At 42.3% G+C, this 16,060-nt stretch overlaps 1 protein-coding gene across 4 annotated transcripts in view; it reads left to right on the top strand.

Moving 5' to 3' along the window:
* BANP (BTG3 associated nuclear protein) overlaps positions 1 to 16,060 on the top strand; it is a 199,721-nt gene that overhangs the window by 45,975 nt on the left and 137,686 nt on the right. For all 4 annotated transcript variants that reach the window (XM_061594509.1, XM_061594510.1, XM_061594512.1 and 1 more), the window contains exons 5-6: positions 473 to 595; positions 1,889 to 2,064. In XM_061594509.1, coding sequence (XP_061450493.1) covers positions 473 to 595; positions 1,889 to 2,064 — 299 coding nt within the window. The remainder of the gene's footprint in view (positions 1 to 472; positions 596 to 1,888; positions 2,065 to 16,060) is intronic.

Genomic DNA, 16,060 nt, shown 5'->3' with positions numbered 1-16,060 from the left:
CCCCTTATCTAGTTCTGTTAAATAGCCCTACACCTGGAGTTCCCTTGTCAAGTTGAAAGGAGAGCATCAGTTACTCACTTGAATAGGAAATTGAGCCACCCTTGGATTTTGGGTGTTTGCAGACTCCTTTTTTGTTCTGTGTGTACTTGGAGTCAATAACAAAAACTGAATAATTTTGCCAGAGGTCAGGAGACATTGCATAATTCCACTGAAACAGTCAGCTCTTTGAAAGAATTATGAGTTCTAGGAATGGTACAGAGATCAAAATATGATGGATTACAAGCTTTAGTAACTGATACATAGTAAACAGCCTTGAAACCAAAGAAGGGGAAAAACCCAACACATCCACGCTTGCAATGCCTTTCATGGAATAACTTGTTAAAATACCAAGTGTGAGTTAATGAATGGCGGATGAGCTTTTTATCTTTTTTTATTCTGTTTTACTTCCCCCCTGCATTTATTGTCTTTGCAGTGTTGTGCCTCAGACCACAGTAATACTCAACAATGATCGTCAGAATTCGATTGTAGCCAAGATGGTTGGACAGGAAGAGCCACTGAGCAGAGCAGCGGATTCACTGGAAAACATCCTGAGCAAGTCAGTAGCTGAAACTGAGTAACACTCTCCTTCCCTTGGTGCACACCAGAAGCTGCCATATCGAGTCAGGCCTTTGGACCATCCAGCTCAGCACTGTCTTCGCTGGTTGGCACTGGATCTCCAGGGTGCATCATTGTGAGGACAATGGTAGTGAAAGAGACTTGGGGCAGACCCGTGCGCCTCAGTGCCGCAGAGTTATTGCAGTCCCCATTCTTAGTGTTCATTTGCTTAGTATTTTACTGTAGTGCTCATGGTCGTGGACTTTACATGGATGGATTCAGGTCTTGTATATATATGTGTGTGTGTGTGTGTGAGAGAGAGAGAAAATCCACCCCTATAGGGACCAGAGCAGCAACTCAGTCAGCCGAGCCAAGAATGGTGCAGGGAGCAGCTGCTACCAGCTTGGAATAAGGAAGGTCTCTTAGAGCTGCTGGAGCTTAAATAGCCCAGAGCTAGCATGTGTGTGTGTGGGGAGAAGGAGCGCCTGAGTGCCTGCAGTCAGGGGAGTTACACAGGATGAAAGATGAAGGGGACAGCCACAAGGCAGGACACGGAATAAAGGGCTCAAGTTGCAGGAAGCCAGATGTCGACTGGACATCAGGAAAAACTTCCTAACTGTTAGAGCCATAGGACAATGGAACCAATTACCTAGAGAGGTGGTGGGCTGTCTGACACTGGAGGCATTCAAGAGGCAGCTGGACAGCCACCTGTCGAGAATGCTTTGATTTGGATTCCTACATTGAGCAGGGGGTTGGACTGGATGGCCTTACAGGCCCCTTCCAACTCTACGGTTCTATGATTCTAAGGATCTACTGAGGTTTTGGGTAGGGGGATATGCTACTCCAGAGCAATCCTGTATGTCACAGGGGGTAGCAGCAGCCCCAGTGTAATGCCATTTTATGTAAGCTGCCTTGGGTAGCCTTCAAGATCAAAAAGCAGACTAGGAATCAAACAAATTACATTCGAAGTTTATATTTGAGGCCCTCCATATAGTATACAGTGCATCTGTTTTGCACGCCGAAAGGCCCAGGTTCACTCCCCAACATCTCTAGGTAGGGCTGGGAGAGATAGGGTGCTGCCAGTCAGTGTAGACAATACTGAGCTAGATGGACCAGTGGTCTGACTCTGTATAAGGAAGCTTCTTATATTCTTATGTTCCTGTGTATGTTGCTGTCCTCTTGATACAGAGAAAAACCATCAGGTCAGCTGAGTATTGTGTAGCATCATGCTGAAATGAATAAAGGTATATGAATGTGCTTTCTTCGAATTATGTGAATTGCCCCTTCCTCCTAGTGCTGTTCCTGGACGGCGGCAGAATACTATTGTGGTGAAAGTCCCGGGGCATGAAGACAGTCACAATGAAGACGGGGAAAGTGGCTCTGAAGCCAGTGACTCAGTTTCCAACAGTGGCCAGTTAGGAAGCCAGAGTATTGGGAACAACGTTACCCTTATTACACTGAATTCTGAAGGTAAGCAGGTCATAGTTTAAGAACTTGGGCCAAATTTGGGTTAATTTGAATGTTGAAGCCATAAGGATCTTGTACAGTGCAATGATCTCTTTGTCTTCCTAGGAGAGGTATGTACAAAGTACTTCTTCTGTTAAAGAGATCTTAGAGTTATCTTCCCCTCCTCCCTTTTTTTGTTTGTGGTCTGCAGTAATACTGTATTTAACATGCATTTGGTTCTCACTTGTGGTTCTTAAAATGCCATCAGCATCTAATGAACTCTTTGCCCTGGTTTTGTTCAAAGAGCACTGGATTTAACTGAACAGTACTAAAGTGCATTGAAGTGTTCTCTGGTTGTTTCTTAAACTGAGAAATATGTCGCTTTGCTTTCTTCTAAGCAACAAAGAGAGACAGGTCTGGGGTGCCTCCTAAAGTGACAGGGATATGCACCCTTTTCTTGCTATGGTTCAATGTCATTCGTACTCCATGTTCTGTAGTTTTTAAAGTGGCGGACAGTATAAGGAACACAGCATAGTAAGCAATAGCAGACTTAAGCGTCCAGCTTTCTTTCATTACTTGTTCTCATTGGTCCAAACAGCACTTGTGTTCCTGGGACATATCCAGAACAGAATCCTTGTTTCAGGAGACCCTGGTAGTCTAACAGATCAAGAGCACTTGATTTCAATTTTGAAAACTATAAAAGGCTTTCAGAACTGTGACCTAATTCTGCGGTTGCGCCTCAGAGCTGAAACACAGCCCTATGAAAACAACTTCGTTTCTCTAGGAAGCAACATAATGTACCAGCATGTTGCCTCCTGTAACTCATTATGCCTTTCTGTTAATGTGGACCTCTTCTGAAAGTAAACGGTTACTTTGGCAACTCTAAACAATATTTTCAAAAACAGGAAATTCCCATCAAAAATGTATTGTTTATAGGATAGCCTTGTCAGCAATTTTCAGTTTACAAAAAAACAACAACCCTCTGTTCTGCTCCTCAAATCTCTGAAAATCAACATTGCTGGAATGCAACCATTTGGAATATGTCTCTAATAATCCCCCCCTTTTTTTTGCATTGTATACTGAGGCCATATATAATTCAAAATTAAAAGTAGATGCAGCAATACACAGCGTGACAAGTGAGAAGGGGCAGAGGCCTTGTTCAAATTGGGGCGGTCCATCTGTGCCTTGGTTGTGCCTCCTGAGGCTGCAGGCTGGGCAAGGGGGTGTACAGGGTGTTCCTCTTCTATGCACAAATTGTTCCTTCACATAGAAAACTCTTGTGCTGGGAAGAAGCTAGGCTGCTACTGACATGCTAATTTGCTGTATGAAGGAGCTCTCACGGAAGTGGTGCATCCTAGCACAGTTTTGTTTGATAGGCCAGATAATACCTTTTGTGGTAGGAGATATGTCAGGGAATTGGTGAGCCAACCAGCCTTTGGGACTTAATGCACCTGCTCTGTCTCTTGAAGCATTAGGAGGTTGCCAGGAATTGATGCATGAGTGATCTTGTCGGGACTGGGATCAAGAAGTGGCTCTTACAGTATCCTAAACTTAAGATGCAGGCGACAGATAACTGAAGCGAGATGGGTGACAGAGAGAGACAGAGGCAGTTGAGAAAAGAATCCAAATCAGGGGTAAGAGTTGGTTGCAGCTATTAGACAAAGCAGTTAGCAAGGTATTGGATAAGGTCAGTCAAGTCATCAAGGGTGGCTGCTTGCCAACTGGTCTGTGAAATTATGGGATGATCCTGCTATGAATGTGCACCTCCATTACTCCTACACATAACAGGAACTCTTGGCATACATTTGCATCCTGTGTCCTAAACTCGTGCCTTTCCTGGATTAAACAAGGCTCCTGTCCATAGCCAAACGCGGTTTTAGCATTTTCATCAGACAGCATGTTTTGGGGGTCTAGATTTTATTTCAGCTCTGTTTTTAATCTTTTGGCAAGATGAAAATGGTTCAGAATTTGGCATCTCTTTTGCTAAGCTGGATTTATCTGTTGGAGAGCGTTGGACTTTCTTAACATCATTTTCCTGGCTTGGTTGAAGGTGATGTGTGTATTTGAGGCACAGTGCTACAAAGCTGGAGCACTTTCTTCCATATGTGATTAAAAGGGTTTCTGAATTGTGGTGTCTTCCCACTCAACCCCACCGCACCCCCTAAAGAAGGTATAACTGCAGAAGCAAAATTAAAATTCTTCATTCCAGTTCATAGGAACTTTTTTTTAAAAAAACAAACAAACCCTAAGATATGAATAATACTTAAGAGAATTGATGGGGTGTTTATATATGTTTTCCCTATCCTGAAAATGTCTTTTGAGACCTGAAATATTTGTGAAGTTGTAGTCAAATTTTCCTAAGCAGAAGACTACAGTTAAAATTTCCTGCCCCAATATATATTGGACAAGGCAATGATTTTGACTAATTCTCTCAGCTGTTTATTTAAGGGAAGTGTTTTCTAACGGAGTAAAAAGAGGTTGTTGCAGTCCAACCTTTTCAACATGATTCTTTGGCACAGATTTTCATGCAGACAGATGTTGGACTTTTAATAGCATCATTGTATATATAAATGCTGGTGAAACTGCCTTTGGGAGATCCATCCGGTAAAACTCGCACCAAGATTTATGGACGCTTTGAGAACCAAGATTAGTTATAAGAATTGCCCTTCAGGCCCCACCCTTGCATCTCTTGCCTTTAAAAAACTAGGGGTGACTTTGCTCAGCTGTGGGGAATGCTCAGCAGATAAATCCACTGCATGCCAGATTACTGTGAATAGTTTAACCCTTGTAATGTTCAGTGCGCTTTACAGTGTCTGTCACAACAGATCTGTGAGGGAAACATTGGAACAGGCCCATCATTCAGAAGGAAAGCTGAGACTTGAACTGATGGCTGTAGGGAAACATATAACTGAGACCTATCTAGGGCACTCATCCAGGATACTCCATTCATTTCCCTCTCCCATCTGGCTTTCTTGTTTCCTCTCACCAGCAGTCCAATAGTATTCAGGTCCCACTGAGCATGCTCAGTCCTTATTGTGTTTGCGGCCCCCACCCGTAGGTCCCTCCCAATATTGTTTTCACTTCTACAAACCTTGGGATTCTGCTCAAGCCTGCTGAGCCCTCCCTCTTGGGTGTTGGTTGAATGTGACCGCTCCTTTGGGGAAGGGCTGCAGCTCAATGGTGGAGCCATCTGCTTTGCATGCAGAAGGTCCCTGGTTCAGTCCTCACTGGCCTCACCAGGTATGGCTGGGAACCATGGAGAGCAACTGCCAGTAGACAGTATTGAGGTAGATGGGCCAATGGTCTGACTCAGTATAAAATACAGCGTCCTGTACCGGCTATATAAACAACCCCGGTTGTGCCACAGCACTAGAAACAGAAGGAATGGCATGGCAAGTTGTGTGTGTGTGTGCAGTGTGGCCTCCCATACTGCATCATCAGCTGATTTTAAAAGTTAGGGTAGCTGTAAAAAGCTGTTTGCAGAGGGCGCCAAGGTGTGTAGGGAAGAAGGGTATTCGGTTAAAATGACAGCAGGAAGTTCTGAATTGGTCTTAAAATGTTTAGTTTCTTTGCAAACAACAAAAAAAGATGTGGTGGTCTAAGTAAGCGCATCGGGACACAGATCACAGAGCACAGTCTTCACCTCAAAGCAATCAGTTGTGTTACTGTAACAGTAACAGGTTTGAAATCATTTGTCAGAAGTTGAAACAGGTAAAGACATTTGTTAGCTTTGGATTTCTTATACTCATCAAATGGTTGTGTTTATTTTGGGGGCACCATATCCATCAACAACTGCTTATTAAAAAGCAGAGTAATGCTTAACTGAAGAGCTGGAAACAGATGAGAATATACCATTTTCTTACGAACCAATATGAAGCAGTGCTTTTAAAACAAACAATGCTACAGTATGTTTTTTTTACTGCAGGGGGAGCTCTGCGCCAAGTGAAGTTGAAAGCATTCTCATTTGTGTGTATGCCTATGCATGAACACATTTGTGAGCATGATATCGTACCTCACTGAGACTCGGAAAATGATGTCAGCTTATAAGTGTTAGTAGACCCAACCGACTGCTTGATGGCAGGCACAATACAGCTTAATACCTTAAAATAGTTTACCTTTCTTCCTTCCTTCCTTCCTTCCTTCCTTCCTTCCTTCCTTCCTTCCTTCCTTCCTTCCTTCCTTCCTTCCTTCCTTCCTTCCTTCCTTCCTTCCTTCCTTCCTTCCTTCCTTCCTTCCTTCCTTCCCTCTACATATGTTCTGTGAAGTCAGTTATGCTGAGTTCAATGGAGCTTACTCTCAAGTAAATGGGCATGGCATTGCAACCTAAGAAAAGAGAGAGAAATATTTTAAAAATCCATTTTTATCCCTCTTGGCAAAATACTTCAACAACTAAAAAAGCTGTACATTGCTTCTGGAAACTGCTGAACCTCCCCAGGGAATTCCCAAACTCAGAAGCCACCGTTTGTGCTTGGTGCGTAGAGGGGATTGTGGAGAATGCTGACTTTTAGATTTTATCCTCCTCAGGACAGAGACCTGACTGCTTGCCATTTCTGTATAAACCGCCATGCACACTGACAGTCGCATATGAATAAAAATCTAAGAAGACACTGATAGAGAAGAAGGCCGCCTGGGGAGGCCTGGTGGGAGCAGGGGACAGTCTGCCTCTAAGCAGGCCGTGGTCCATCCTTCTCCTCTTCCAGGTGCCAAGAAGCCCACCTCTACTTGATGCGACCAGGGAGCTCAGCTTCTGCACTTTGTGAACGGGTAGCACAGCATCACCTCAGGCAGCCGGGTGATGGACACCGTCACAGCCGGCTGTGTTCTAGAATTCTCCTGGACTCCACACAACAAATTGCAATGAAACTAAAATAAAAACACAAGCTAAAAAGTGAAAGCAACCTTAATAAAAGCAGGGGCAAAAGACTGAAGTTAAAAGGCCTAGCGCCCAAAAGGTAAAAAGCTTAGTACTAGGGCATGCCTCCTTGGGGGCAAAGTTCTAGAAGGGACATGTCACTTTTGATAAGGTCACCCCCCACCTCACTTCAGAAGGTGGGGACACCTGGAAAAGGGCCTTTTAAGATGATCTCCAAATTCAGGCAGATTTCAGGTCCCACTGAACAGGATACCTGCTTTTCATATCTTCTCTAGGGACCAATATTGGAGATTAAACCTTGGTGGTGGTTGTTTTTTTTAAATATGCATAGACTGCCTCTCTCCTCTTCTAAAGATTTGAAATGGTTAACCCTACATAGAATGCTATGAAATTGAAATCTGTTTTTTTTTTTTTTAGCGAAAATGCGTCAGTCTTAAAAAATTAACCTTCTACTGGCTTAACTCCAGTTACTAGTAGCCTCTAGAAATAACAAAATATGAAAGGTCTTTCTAAAAGCAATTTGGACTTTGACAAGTCTTGGTCTGTGTTCTGTGCTTTTGGGGTAGCTACAAGAGTTCCTCTCTATCTCTTTGCTCTCCTTTCATGGTGGATAAAGCGCATTGTTGAGAGGATGCTCTGAGTTAATCTTAAAGAGTGCAGTGGGACAGAGGAGTGAAGTCATCTCTTGCGTGTGTTGGGGCCAAGCTGGAATCCAGTACCTGTGCTAGCATTTCCATGGTGGAAAGCCAATAATGTAATATCCACATCTTCTCCTCTGAAGAGTTTTCAAGTAAGTGACAATGTAATGGTTAGAATATTTTCTAAATTAACCATTGAGTGTTCTTTCAAAGCCGTCCCTTTTGCTGGGAAGAAGAAACTTGACAAATTTCTCAACTATTTCCATGTGCATGGTGCTTCCATCTGCTTTGGTTGTCCTTTGGAAACGACTCATTCTTTGGTTATATAGACATTCTTATTTTATATAAATATTTGCTTTTAAAAATAATACTTACAAGTTATAGCATAACCTGTCAAATATTTAAACAAAGCATTTTGCCATGCCAGCATATAACAATGTGGATAGAGGCTGGGCTTCTCAAATGTTTTGGAGGATGAAAACAGTATAAACATTCAAACAAATCCATGTTTTGTTTTGCTTTTTTTCAGCCAGAGAACATTTTTCTTTACTCTAGAGAAATTAAAGTTCAAGAAGAGAATAGGGATATTTTTCTTCCTGTTAGCCACAATTAATATTAATTTTGTAAAAAAAAAACCATTATGGATGTTGTGTGTGTGTGTGTGTGTGTGTTGCAGACATTTGAAAAGAGACATGGGAGAATGAAGGGCATGTGATGCTAGCCTTGGAAGCTTGTTCCTGTGTGTGGCCTCAAGACCTAGACTTGTAGACAGGAATCACAATTTAGGGGTACAGTTTCAACTAAGTTTCTACTCAGAATAGACACACTAAAATTAATGGACCTAAGTTAGTCATATCCATTAATTTCAATGGGTCTATCTGAGTAGGACTAACATTGGATACAGTCCTAATACCTCATATCTTGAGCACTGGCAGCAAGTCAAATCCAGCTTCCTGAAATACCAGTTTGCATGGTGATGGGAGTCAGGGTGAGACATAAGAACATAAGAAGAGGCTGCTGGATCAGGCCAGTGGCCCATCTAGTCCAGCATCCTGTTCTCACAGTGTCCAACCAGGTGCCTGGGGGAAGCCCGCAAGCAGGACCCGAGTGCAAGAACACTGTCCCCTCCTGAGGCTTCCGGCAACTGGTTTTCAGAAACATGCTGCCTCTGACTAGGGTGCCAGAGCACAGCCATCACGGCAAGTAGCCATTGATAGCCCTGTCCTCCATGAATTTGTCTAATCTTCTTTTAAAGCCATCCAAGCTGGTGGCCATTACTGCTTCTTGTGGGAGCAAATTCCATATTTATTTATATTTATTTATTAATTATATTTCTATACCGCCCAATAGCCGTAGCTCTCTGGATGGTGCACAACATAAAAACATCCAATATACAAGTAAAAACAGATATCAACAACTTAAAAACAATATACCAAAAGTAGTAGAACATAATTAAACATATAAACAACTACAACACAAGCCTAAAAAATATTAAAAACGTATTAAATCAGTTAAAAGTATTAAGATGTTAAGATGTTAAGTAATTAAAATTACTAAAATATTAAGAGTGTAAGTGCAAATGTAGGTGTTACAATAGATGTTAAAAATGTTGTTAAAATGTTGTTAAAAAGCCTGGGAGAACAAAAAGGGTTTTACCTGGTGCCGGAAGGACAGCAATGTTGGCGCCAGGCGTACCTCATCAGGGAGAGAGTTCCATAGTTCGGGGGCCACCACAGAGAAAGCCCGTTTTCTTGTTGTCACCTTCCGGGCTTCTCTCTGGGTGGGCCCCCGAAGGAGGCCCTTCGATGTTGAACGCAGAGTACGGGTAGGTTCATATCGGGAGAGGCGTTCCATAGTTTAACTATGCGCTGAGTAAAGAAGTACTTCCTTTTGTCTGTCCTGAATCTTCCAACATTCAGCTTGTTTGATCAGAGCTATGATCAGAGCTATGGTCTTGCAACTGTATAGCAGTCTAGTTTGGGGGGCTGGAGTAGGGGCATGGCTTACCATCATTCACCCTATCCCCAAAATGGTCTACCAGTAAAACTAGTTGCTGGCCAGGGTTATATAGCTTTTGAAGTATAGGCATGGCCCACAGCAGGCAAATAGCTTCTGGTCTCATCCAATTATATCAAAGTATGTGATGGTGAGATTTTTAAAACAGTGGGTGCTCTGACCTCTCTGCTCTCATTTATTCCTAATAGCAGCCTTCAACATATAATCTCTGTGTTGAATGACTGCAAATATCTTCTATCTACCGGATACTTTAGAAAGCTTAGATTTTCCTGTGCGATGTAGAAATCAGTGCTGTAGCAGTTGCTATGAGCTTCACAGTTTTAATTTAGGTTGTAGTTGCATGTATAAAGCAAATGCTAATTGATCTAATTATTTTTAAAATAAGTGATCAATGAAAAATGTTAACAATCAGGGGAAGGTTATTAGTGTTTGCAGAAACAAACTTGGTGACCATTGTTCATCTAGTTAAATCCGGCAGTTGGACTTTCTGATTGATTCCAGACATAACGGATGACAGACCTAACAATTATATAAGCATGTGTGCTTGAAAGCAGCGTTGTGCAATTTAACAGCCCATCTGTGGAGAATTTTACAAAATTTGAAATAATTCTTCGGTGGCAAAGGGAGAAAATACTCCTATCTCAGTTATGGCGGCTTTCACATTTGGTTGCTAAAATGACAAAGAATATGACCACAGTTTCTGGACATGAGACATCTCGTCAGTAAGCTGAACAGAAGTGCCCAACATTGCTCATGTGATCTGAAGCTTCAAGCCACTAGGAGACAGGGAAAGCTATGGGGGTTCTTGTGTGATTTCTGTTCATTTTACACCTGCTGTGTGAGTCATCTGGAGCAGCAGTTTGGTGAACAGGAGACAAGTAGATCCCTGAATAACAGAAAGGATGGTTATAGGAAGTTCCTATGTGCAAAACTGTATCTATTTACTGTTTCTTTTACTCTGACTCTTGGACTCTGACTGTAGGCACTCCTATATCAATAGGTATTGGAAAGAATAGGGAATAAAGCTGCCTGAACTTGTGTGCATGAATTTATATATTCATATAAATATACTGCTTAATCATTCACATTTCTAAGAGGTGTACACAAGAACAAAAAACCAGTTAAATGAAGCAGTAAAACCATAATATTTTATCATAAAACCGAACATACCTTAAAATGCCTGCTAGAATAAGAAAGCCTTAGTCATGTGCCTGATGTTCAGCAAGGAGGGTGCCAATCAAATCTCAGTTGGGAGGGACTTCCACGGCTTGGGGCCCACAACTCTGAGTGCACATCTTCTAGTTGTTATGAGCTGTACATCTGAGGCATGGGGGACCAACAACAGAGACCCCCCCAAAGATCCCAGTGATTGCGCTGGGATGGAAGGGATCAGGCAGCCCTTAAGATATCCTGGACCCAAGTTATGAAGGGCCTTGTAAATTAACAGAAAGAAAACCTGTCCTCTTTAACATATGGACAGCCGGTGCCAGCTTTTAAGCACCGGAGTTATGTTGGGACTGATGTCTTTGGGTTCTCTTCAAGGGGGGGCCTTCTCTGGCCTTTTATGAGGACTGCATTGCCTTTTCTTCCTATTGACCACTAATATCTGAGTCTCAGGAGCACCCACTAAACAGTGGCTGGCTACAGGATGATAGTCGCAAAAGCCTTCATTACCAGCACTCTTATATAAATGAATAATAAGGCTGATGTTCCAGCCGGCAGGAAACTTCCTTGTGTTTTTGATAGAGGTAAATAATGCTGCCAAACAGAAGCCTTCCAAAACTGAACAATTGAAAACATTGTTATCAGAGAATTACTTACCTCACACTTTCATTCCCTTGGATGCAGTTGTTGGGAAAAATATAGCATTTATCTTTGGACAAATCTACTTATATGTAGTGAGTTAGTGTGTGTTAGTAAAATGGTACGTTGGGGAAAATAAGTAATTCTTAAAAATGAGATTGGTTTTACTAGCAGCACAACTTGCCTCATGTTTGTGTGTGCCTTGAATTTCCCCCTTCCCCAGCTGTGTTCTCTTTCATTTTCTGTCAGGTGAGGCATTTACAGGCATTGGGAAAATGTAGTAAATGAATGTTGTGAGTGGATCCCTGGGCACCCTGGTGGGTTTTTTTCCTGGCCCTGTTATCCCTGTGCATCCTTAAGATGTTTACTGCAAATGAATTCCATTGTCCCAAGAGTGGCATGGTGCTTCTTCCAGTGGACCTTTGGTGGTGACTTATTCCGTATGTTTAGAACCCTTTGAGTTATGCTGTTTTGCCAAAATAATTTGTGTTCCCAGTTTCATAAGGTTGAGATCATTTTCCTTGGATTTGTTTTCTTGATCATTTTTGAAGGGTTTGTCAGTTTCATAAATCTTCTCCACAATATAAGGAAAAAAACAATTAAGTCACCAGCAATCCATTTGTCTTGGCCAAAGATAATACATCGAAGAGACGAGCAGCCAGTGTTACAGTAGAACTTGGAACCGCTGCTTGGTTGGGAATCACGGACGGGCCTGTACACACTGCATTTGGAGGAGCATTTGCACACGTTAGCTGAAGGACGAGACTTCGAAGTTAATTCCTTCAAAGTAGTAGTAGTTGTGCTTTTGCTGGGGCCAGGAATTAAAAGGTGAGCATCTGACTGAGATGGGGGAATGGTAGTTTTGTGCAGATTTGCTCTTGTATTTGGCAGGATGCATTTTAAATCAACCTAATAGTCACAGATTTGTTCACAGTTGGGCTATCCTTCATCTTTAACCTCCAAATTCAGAAGCGGCTTGCCACTGAATACCAGTTGCTAGAGACATAAAACCAAGGAGGGCCTACATTGTCCTCTTGCCCCAATTCCTTGAGGCATCTGGTTGGAGGAAGGATGCAGGGCTGCTATGCGTTTAACATGTGTACATTAACAACAGCACCGATCCAGGTAATTATGCATAAAGTACACAAATTAAATGAGGCAATCCAACAGGAATATGTTTCCAAAATTTCCTTACTAATGGCCTTCATTCCCTTGGATGCAGTTGTTTGCTTAGCACTAGCTATATTTGTTGCTACAAAGCCTTGCTTTTTAGAACTTTGCTGTGTTGGGGGTTTGGCAAACATGATCAGTGGGGTTCTGGGTATGAGGCAGCAGCTAAATCGTAGAGGTTTGTTAGTGGCCAGTTCAAGACTTTGGATATGAATCCTGGGGAAATAGACATTATTTGTGGGCTACTAAATTTATTTGCACTAGATGGACGGCTTGTTTAGACTCCACACCCTTTTTATTCACGTAATAGCATCACAACAATTCTTTTCCACTCACTCTTCAGTGCTGGCTCATAAAATGAGTTCTATCAACTTGTTTGCTAAATGTTTCAGGACACTGGGATGTGTTTGTGGTTGACTTCACAGCCTTGTCTACCCAAAGGCATTTCAAGTATTTATTGATAACATTTTTGGTGGCACTTACATTATTTCTGCCTTTTGTTTACAGATCTTAATTCAAAACGTTATAAAAGGCAGTGTATAGGCAAACACTTTCAGTCATTGCTAGTGGTAGCAGCTGAACACATGCTGGAAACATGAGGTATAGCAACCTGAATTCTAGCACAAGCAATGGCTTGCCCACCAGTTTTGAAGAGGCCCAGGGCACAAGTGTTCCAGGAGGAAGGATACATTTCACCAAGACCTGGGAATCCAAAAAGTCCAGCCCAGCCTGTGTCCCCGTTAACACAGAGGGAAACAAGGCTAAGTTGTAGATCATGCTTGGGGATGTTTATGGAAACTGATTTCCCTGTACCTGTGTGCCTTGTGTCTAGATCTTGTGAGATCTGCTTGAGTCAATCAGAGAAGCAGTTAGAGCAGAGGCAGCAACACTGTGAATGATGAGTTGCTGGCCAAGGTCCTTTTCTGGAACAGAGTGTGTGCAGTTAAACTTGGGCTTATAGTTTGAGTGATTTGTGCTTTCCTATGTGACCTGTGCTCTCAAGTATTACCAGTCCCAGCATTCCTAATGCATAAGCAGTAGGGAGAGGCAGCTGATGCGAGGGTCAACGTACCAAAATAAGCTGGGATATCGATCCTACAGACAGAAGGAGCCAGTGCTGATAGTAGGATTTACAGGGCCAGAATATATGTGAGCAAATGTCACCCCCCAAAATACTGCCATATCTGGCTATAAACAGAAATCCGGAATTCAGCAGCGTAAGCAAATTAATGAAGAGAACTAAAAGAAGCGAAAGGACACCAATTAACTCTCTAGTTTTTCAAAAAGGACAAGGCTTTTCACCAGTCTGGCTCAGGCATCCCTAAAGGTGGGGTGAAATTTTCCCTCCATTGTCACAGGACGTTTTATCCCCTGCAAGACTGAAGTGATCCGGGGATCTTTTGGGGGGATGTGGGCAAATTTCTAAGAAATTTTCAGGGTGCTTTTTTGGCTTACCTTATGTTACTTTATAGGCAAAGTAGCAGAACCCCCCTCCCCTCCCCTCTAGATTTAAGATAAACACTTTGGTAGCAGCTGTAGAAATGTAATTCCAGGATTAACATACCAACTTTACTTTCATGATGAGACTGTATGTAAGGGATGGAATGGTGGTATATGTGTGGGAGGGGCCTGTGTTGCAATTAATTTCCATGTTCAAGTACTTACTTGTTTCCATCTCTCTCTCTCTCCCCCCCTTTTAACTTCCCATAGATTAAATTGTTCTTCCATTCTTTTTTGGTCCTAACTGCAAGCATCTTTCCCTAATTATCTCTTTTGTGTTGTCATTTAGATACTGAAATATTTTGTAATGAGTGGGCTATAACAGAACCCTCTGTGGTTCCTTGAGCGCTCTGCCCCAGGATTGTACTTGTGTTTAGCCTTTTCCTGTAATGAGTTTGTTCTAATGAATGTCCTTCATGCTGTCACAGTTTTCCTGAAATTGTTGTTGTTATGTGCCTTCAAGTTGATTATGACTTATGGCGTCCCTATGAATCAGTGACCTCCAAGAGCATCTGTCGTGAACCACCCTGTTCAGATCTTGTAAGTTCAGGTCTGTGGCTTCCTTTATGGAATCAATCCATCTCTTCTTTGGTCTTCCTCTTTTTCTACTCCCTTCTGTTCTTCCCAGCATTATTGTCTTTTCTAGTGAATCATGTCTTCTCATTACATGTCCAAAGTATGATAACCTCACATCTTGTTTTGGTGTGTGATCAATTTCTTCCTGTACTTCTGCATAAAATCTTTCCAATTCCTCTTCTTCTGCGTTTGCCGTTGGAGCATAGACTTGAATGATGGTTATGTTAATAGGTTTTCTGTTTAATCTCATTGATATCACTCGCTCAGACCTTGTGTTATAGCTCCTAATTGCATTTGCTACATCACTTCTTACTATTAAAGCAATCCTGTTTCTTCTTAATTTCTCATTTCCTGCATAAAATATTTTGTAGTTGCTTGATTGAAAATGTCCCATTCCCATCCATTTTAATTCACTCACACCAAGTATTGTAATGTTGATGCATTCCGTTTCTTGCTTGACAATCCCTAGCTTTCCCTGGTTCATGCTTTTCACATTCCATGTTCCTATTGTGTGCGTTGTACAACTCTGGACTGTCCTTTTGCATCTGTGCGCATCAGCCTCTGGGTTTCCTTTCGGCTTTGACCCAGCTGTGTCATTAGTCACAGCGCTACTCGTACATGTCCTTTGCTCTTCCCCAGTCGCTCGTTGAGTGCCTTTTGACCTGGGGGTCTCATCTTCCAGCACCATCTCGTGTTGCATTTTGGATACTCTGTTCATAGGGTTTTCGTGGTAAGAGGTATTCAAAGGTAGTTCACCGTTGCCTTCCTCTGAGTTTGGATGCCTCTTAGTCTGCTGTCTCAGCTTTGACCATTCCTCCTTGGGTGCCCCTGCTAGGAGTCTTGACTCTTGGTCTAGACTCCTGATGGCATTGCTCTCAGCTTCTTCGACACTCTCAAACCCCCTCACCATGTTAAAGTGTGCATCCTAGAGAGCGTTTCCTAAAATAGAAGGGGCTTAGTGTTGTATTGTTTCCCTTTTTTGTAGTGTCATATTAATTTAGTCACTGGATTAGCTCTTGGTGCATCACACCCCTGCCTTTTATGCAATTTGTTTGGATGTTTTCAGAAGGCTCTTGAAATGTCACTGCTCAGTATCTTTATTCAATAAAGTTGTCTTACAAAGATCCATCAAAACTATTCTCTGAAATGACATGATGGTGTTTGCTGTTCATTTTTTCAGGAGGTTTAATTACTGTGTGACTAAACATAGCCATCTCAGTTTCTCAGAACTGTTGTGGACTGTTACCAATCTGCATCTCTTCTGTTCAGAACCAAACAGGAATCTGTTAACCGTCTCACTTATCAATGTAAGAAAAGGAAAGCAGCCCAATCCTCTGCTGAGGAAGGCACACCTAATCCTCAGGCATGCTTAACCATGTATAGGCAGGGTGGAGAACCTCTGGCCTGCAAGGCCCTTTTCCCCAAATCATGTCCACCTATATCA

The sequence above is a fragment of the Rhineura floridana genome, chromosome 13 (assembly GCF_030035675.1).
Source record: "Rhineura floridana isolate rRhiFlo1 chromosome 13, rRhiFlo1.hap2, whole genome shotgun sequence".
Lineage (NCBI taxonomy): Eukaryota > Metazoa > Chordata > Lepidosauria > Squamata > Rhineuridae > Rhineura > Rhineura floridana.
Note: the sequence above shows the minus strand (reverse complement) of the source record. Positions and strands in the feature narration are given on the sequence as shown.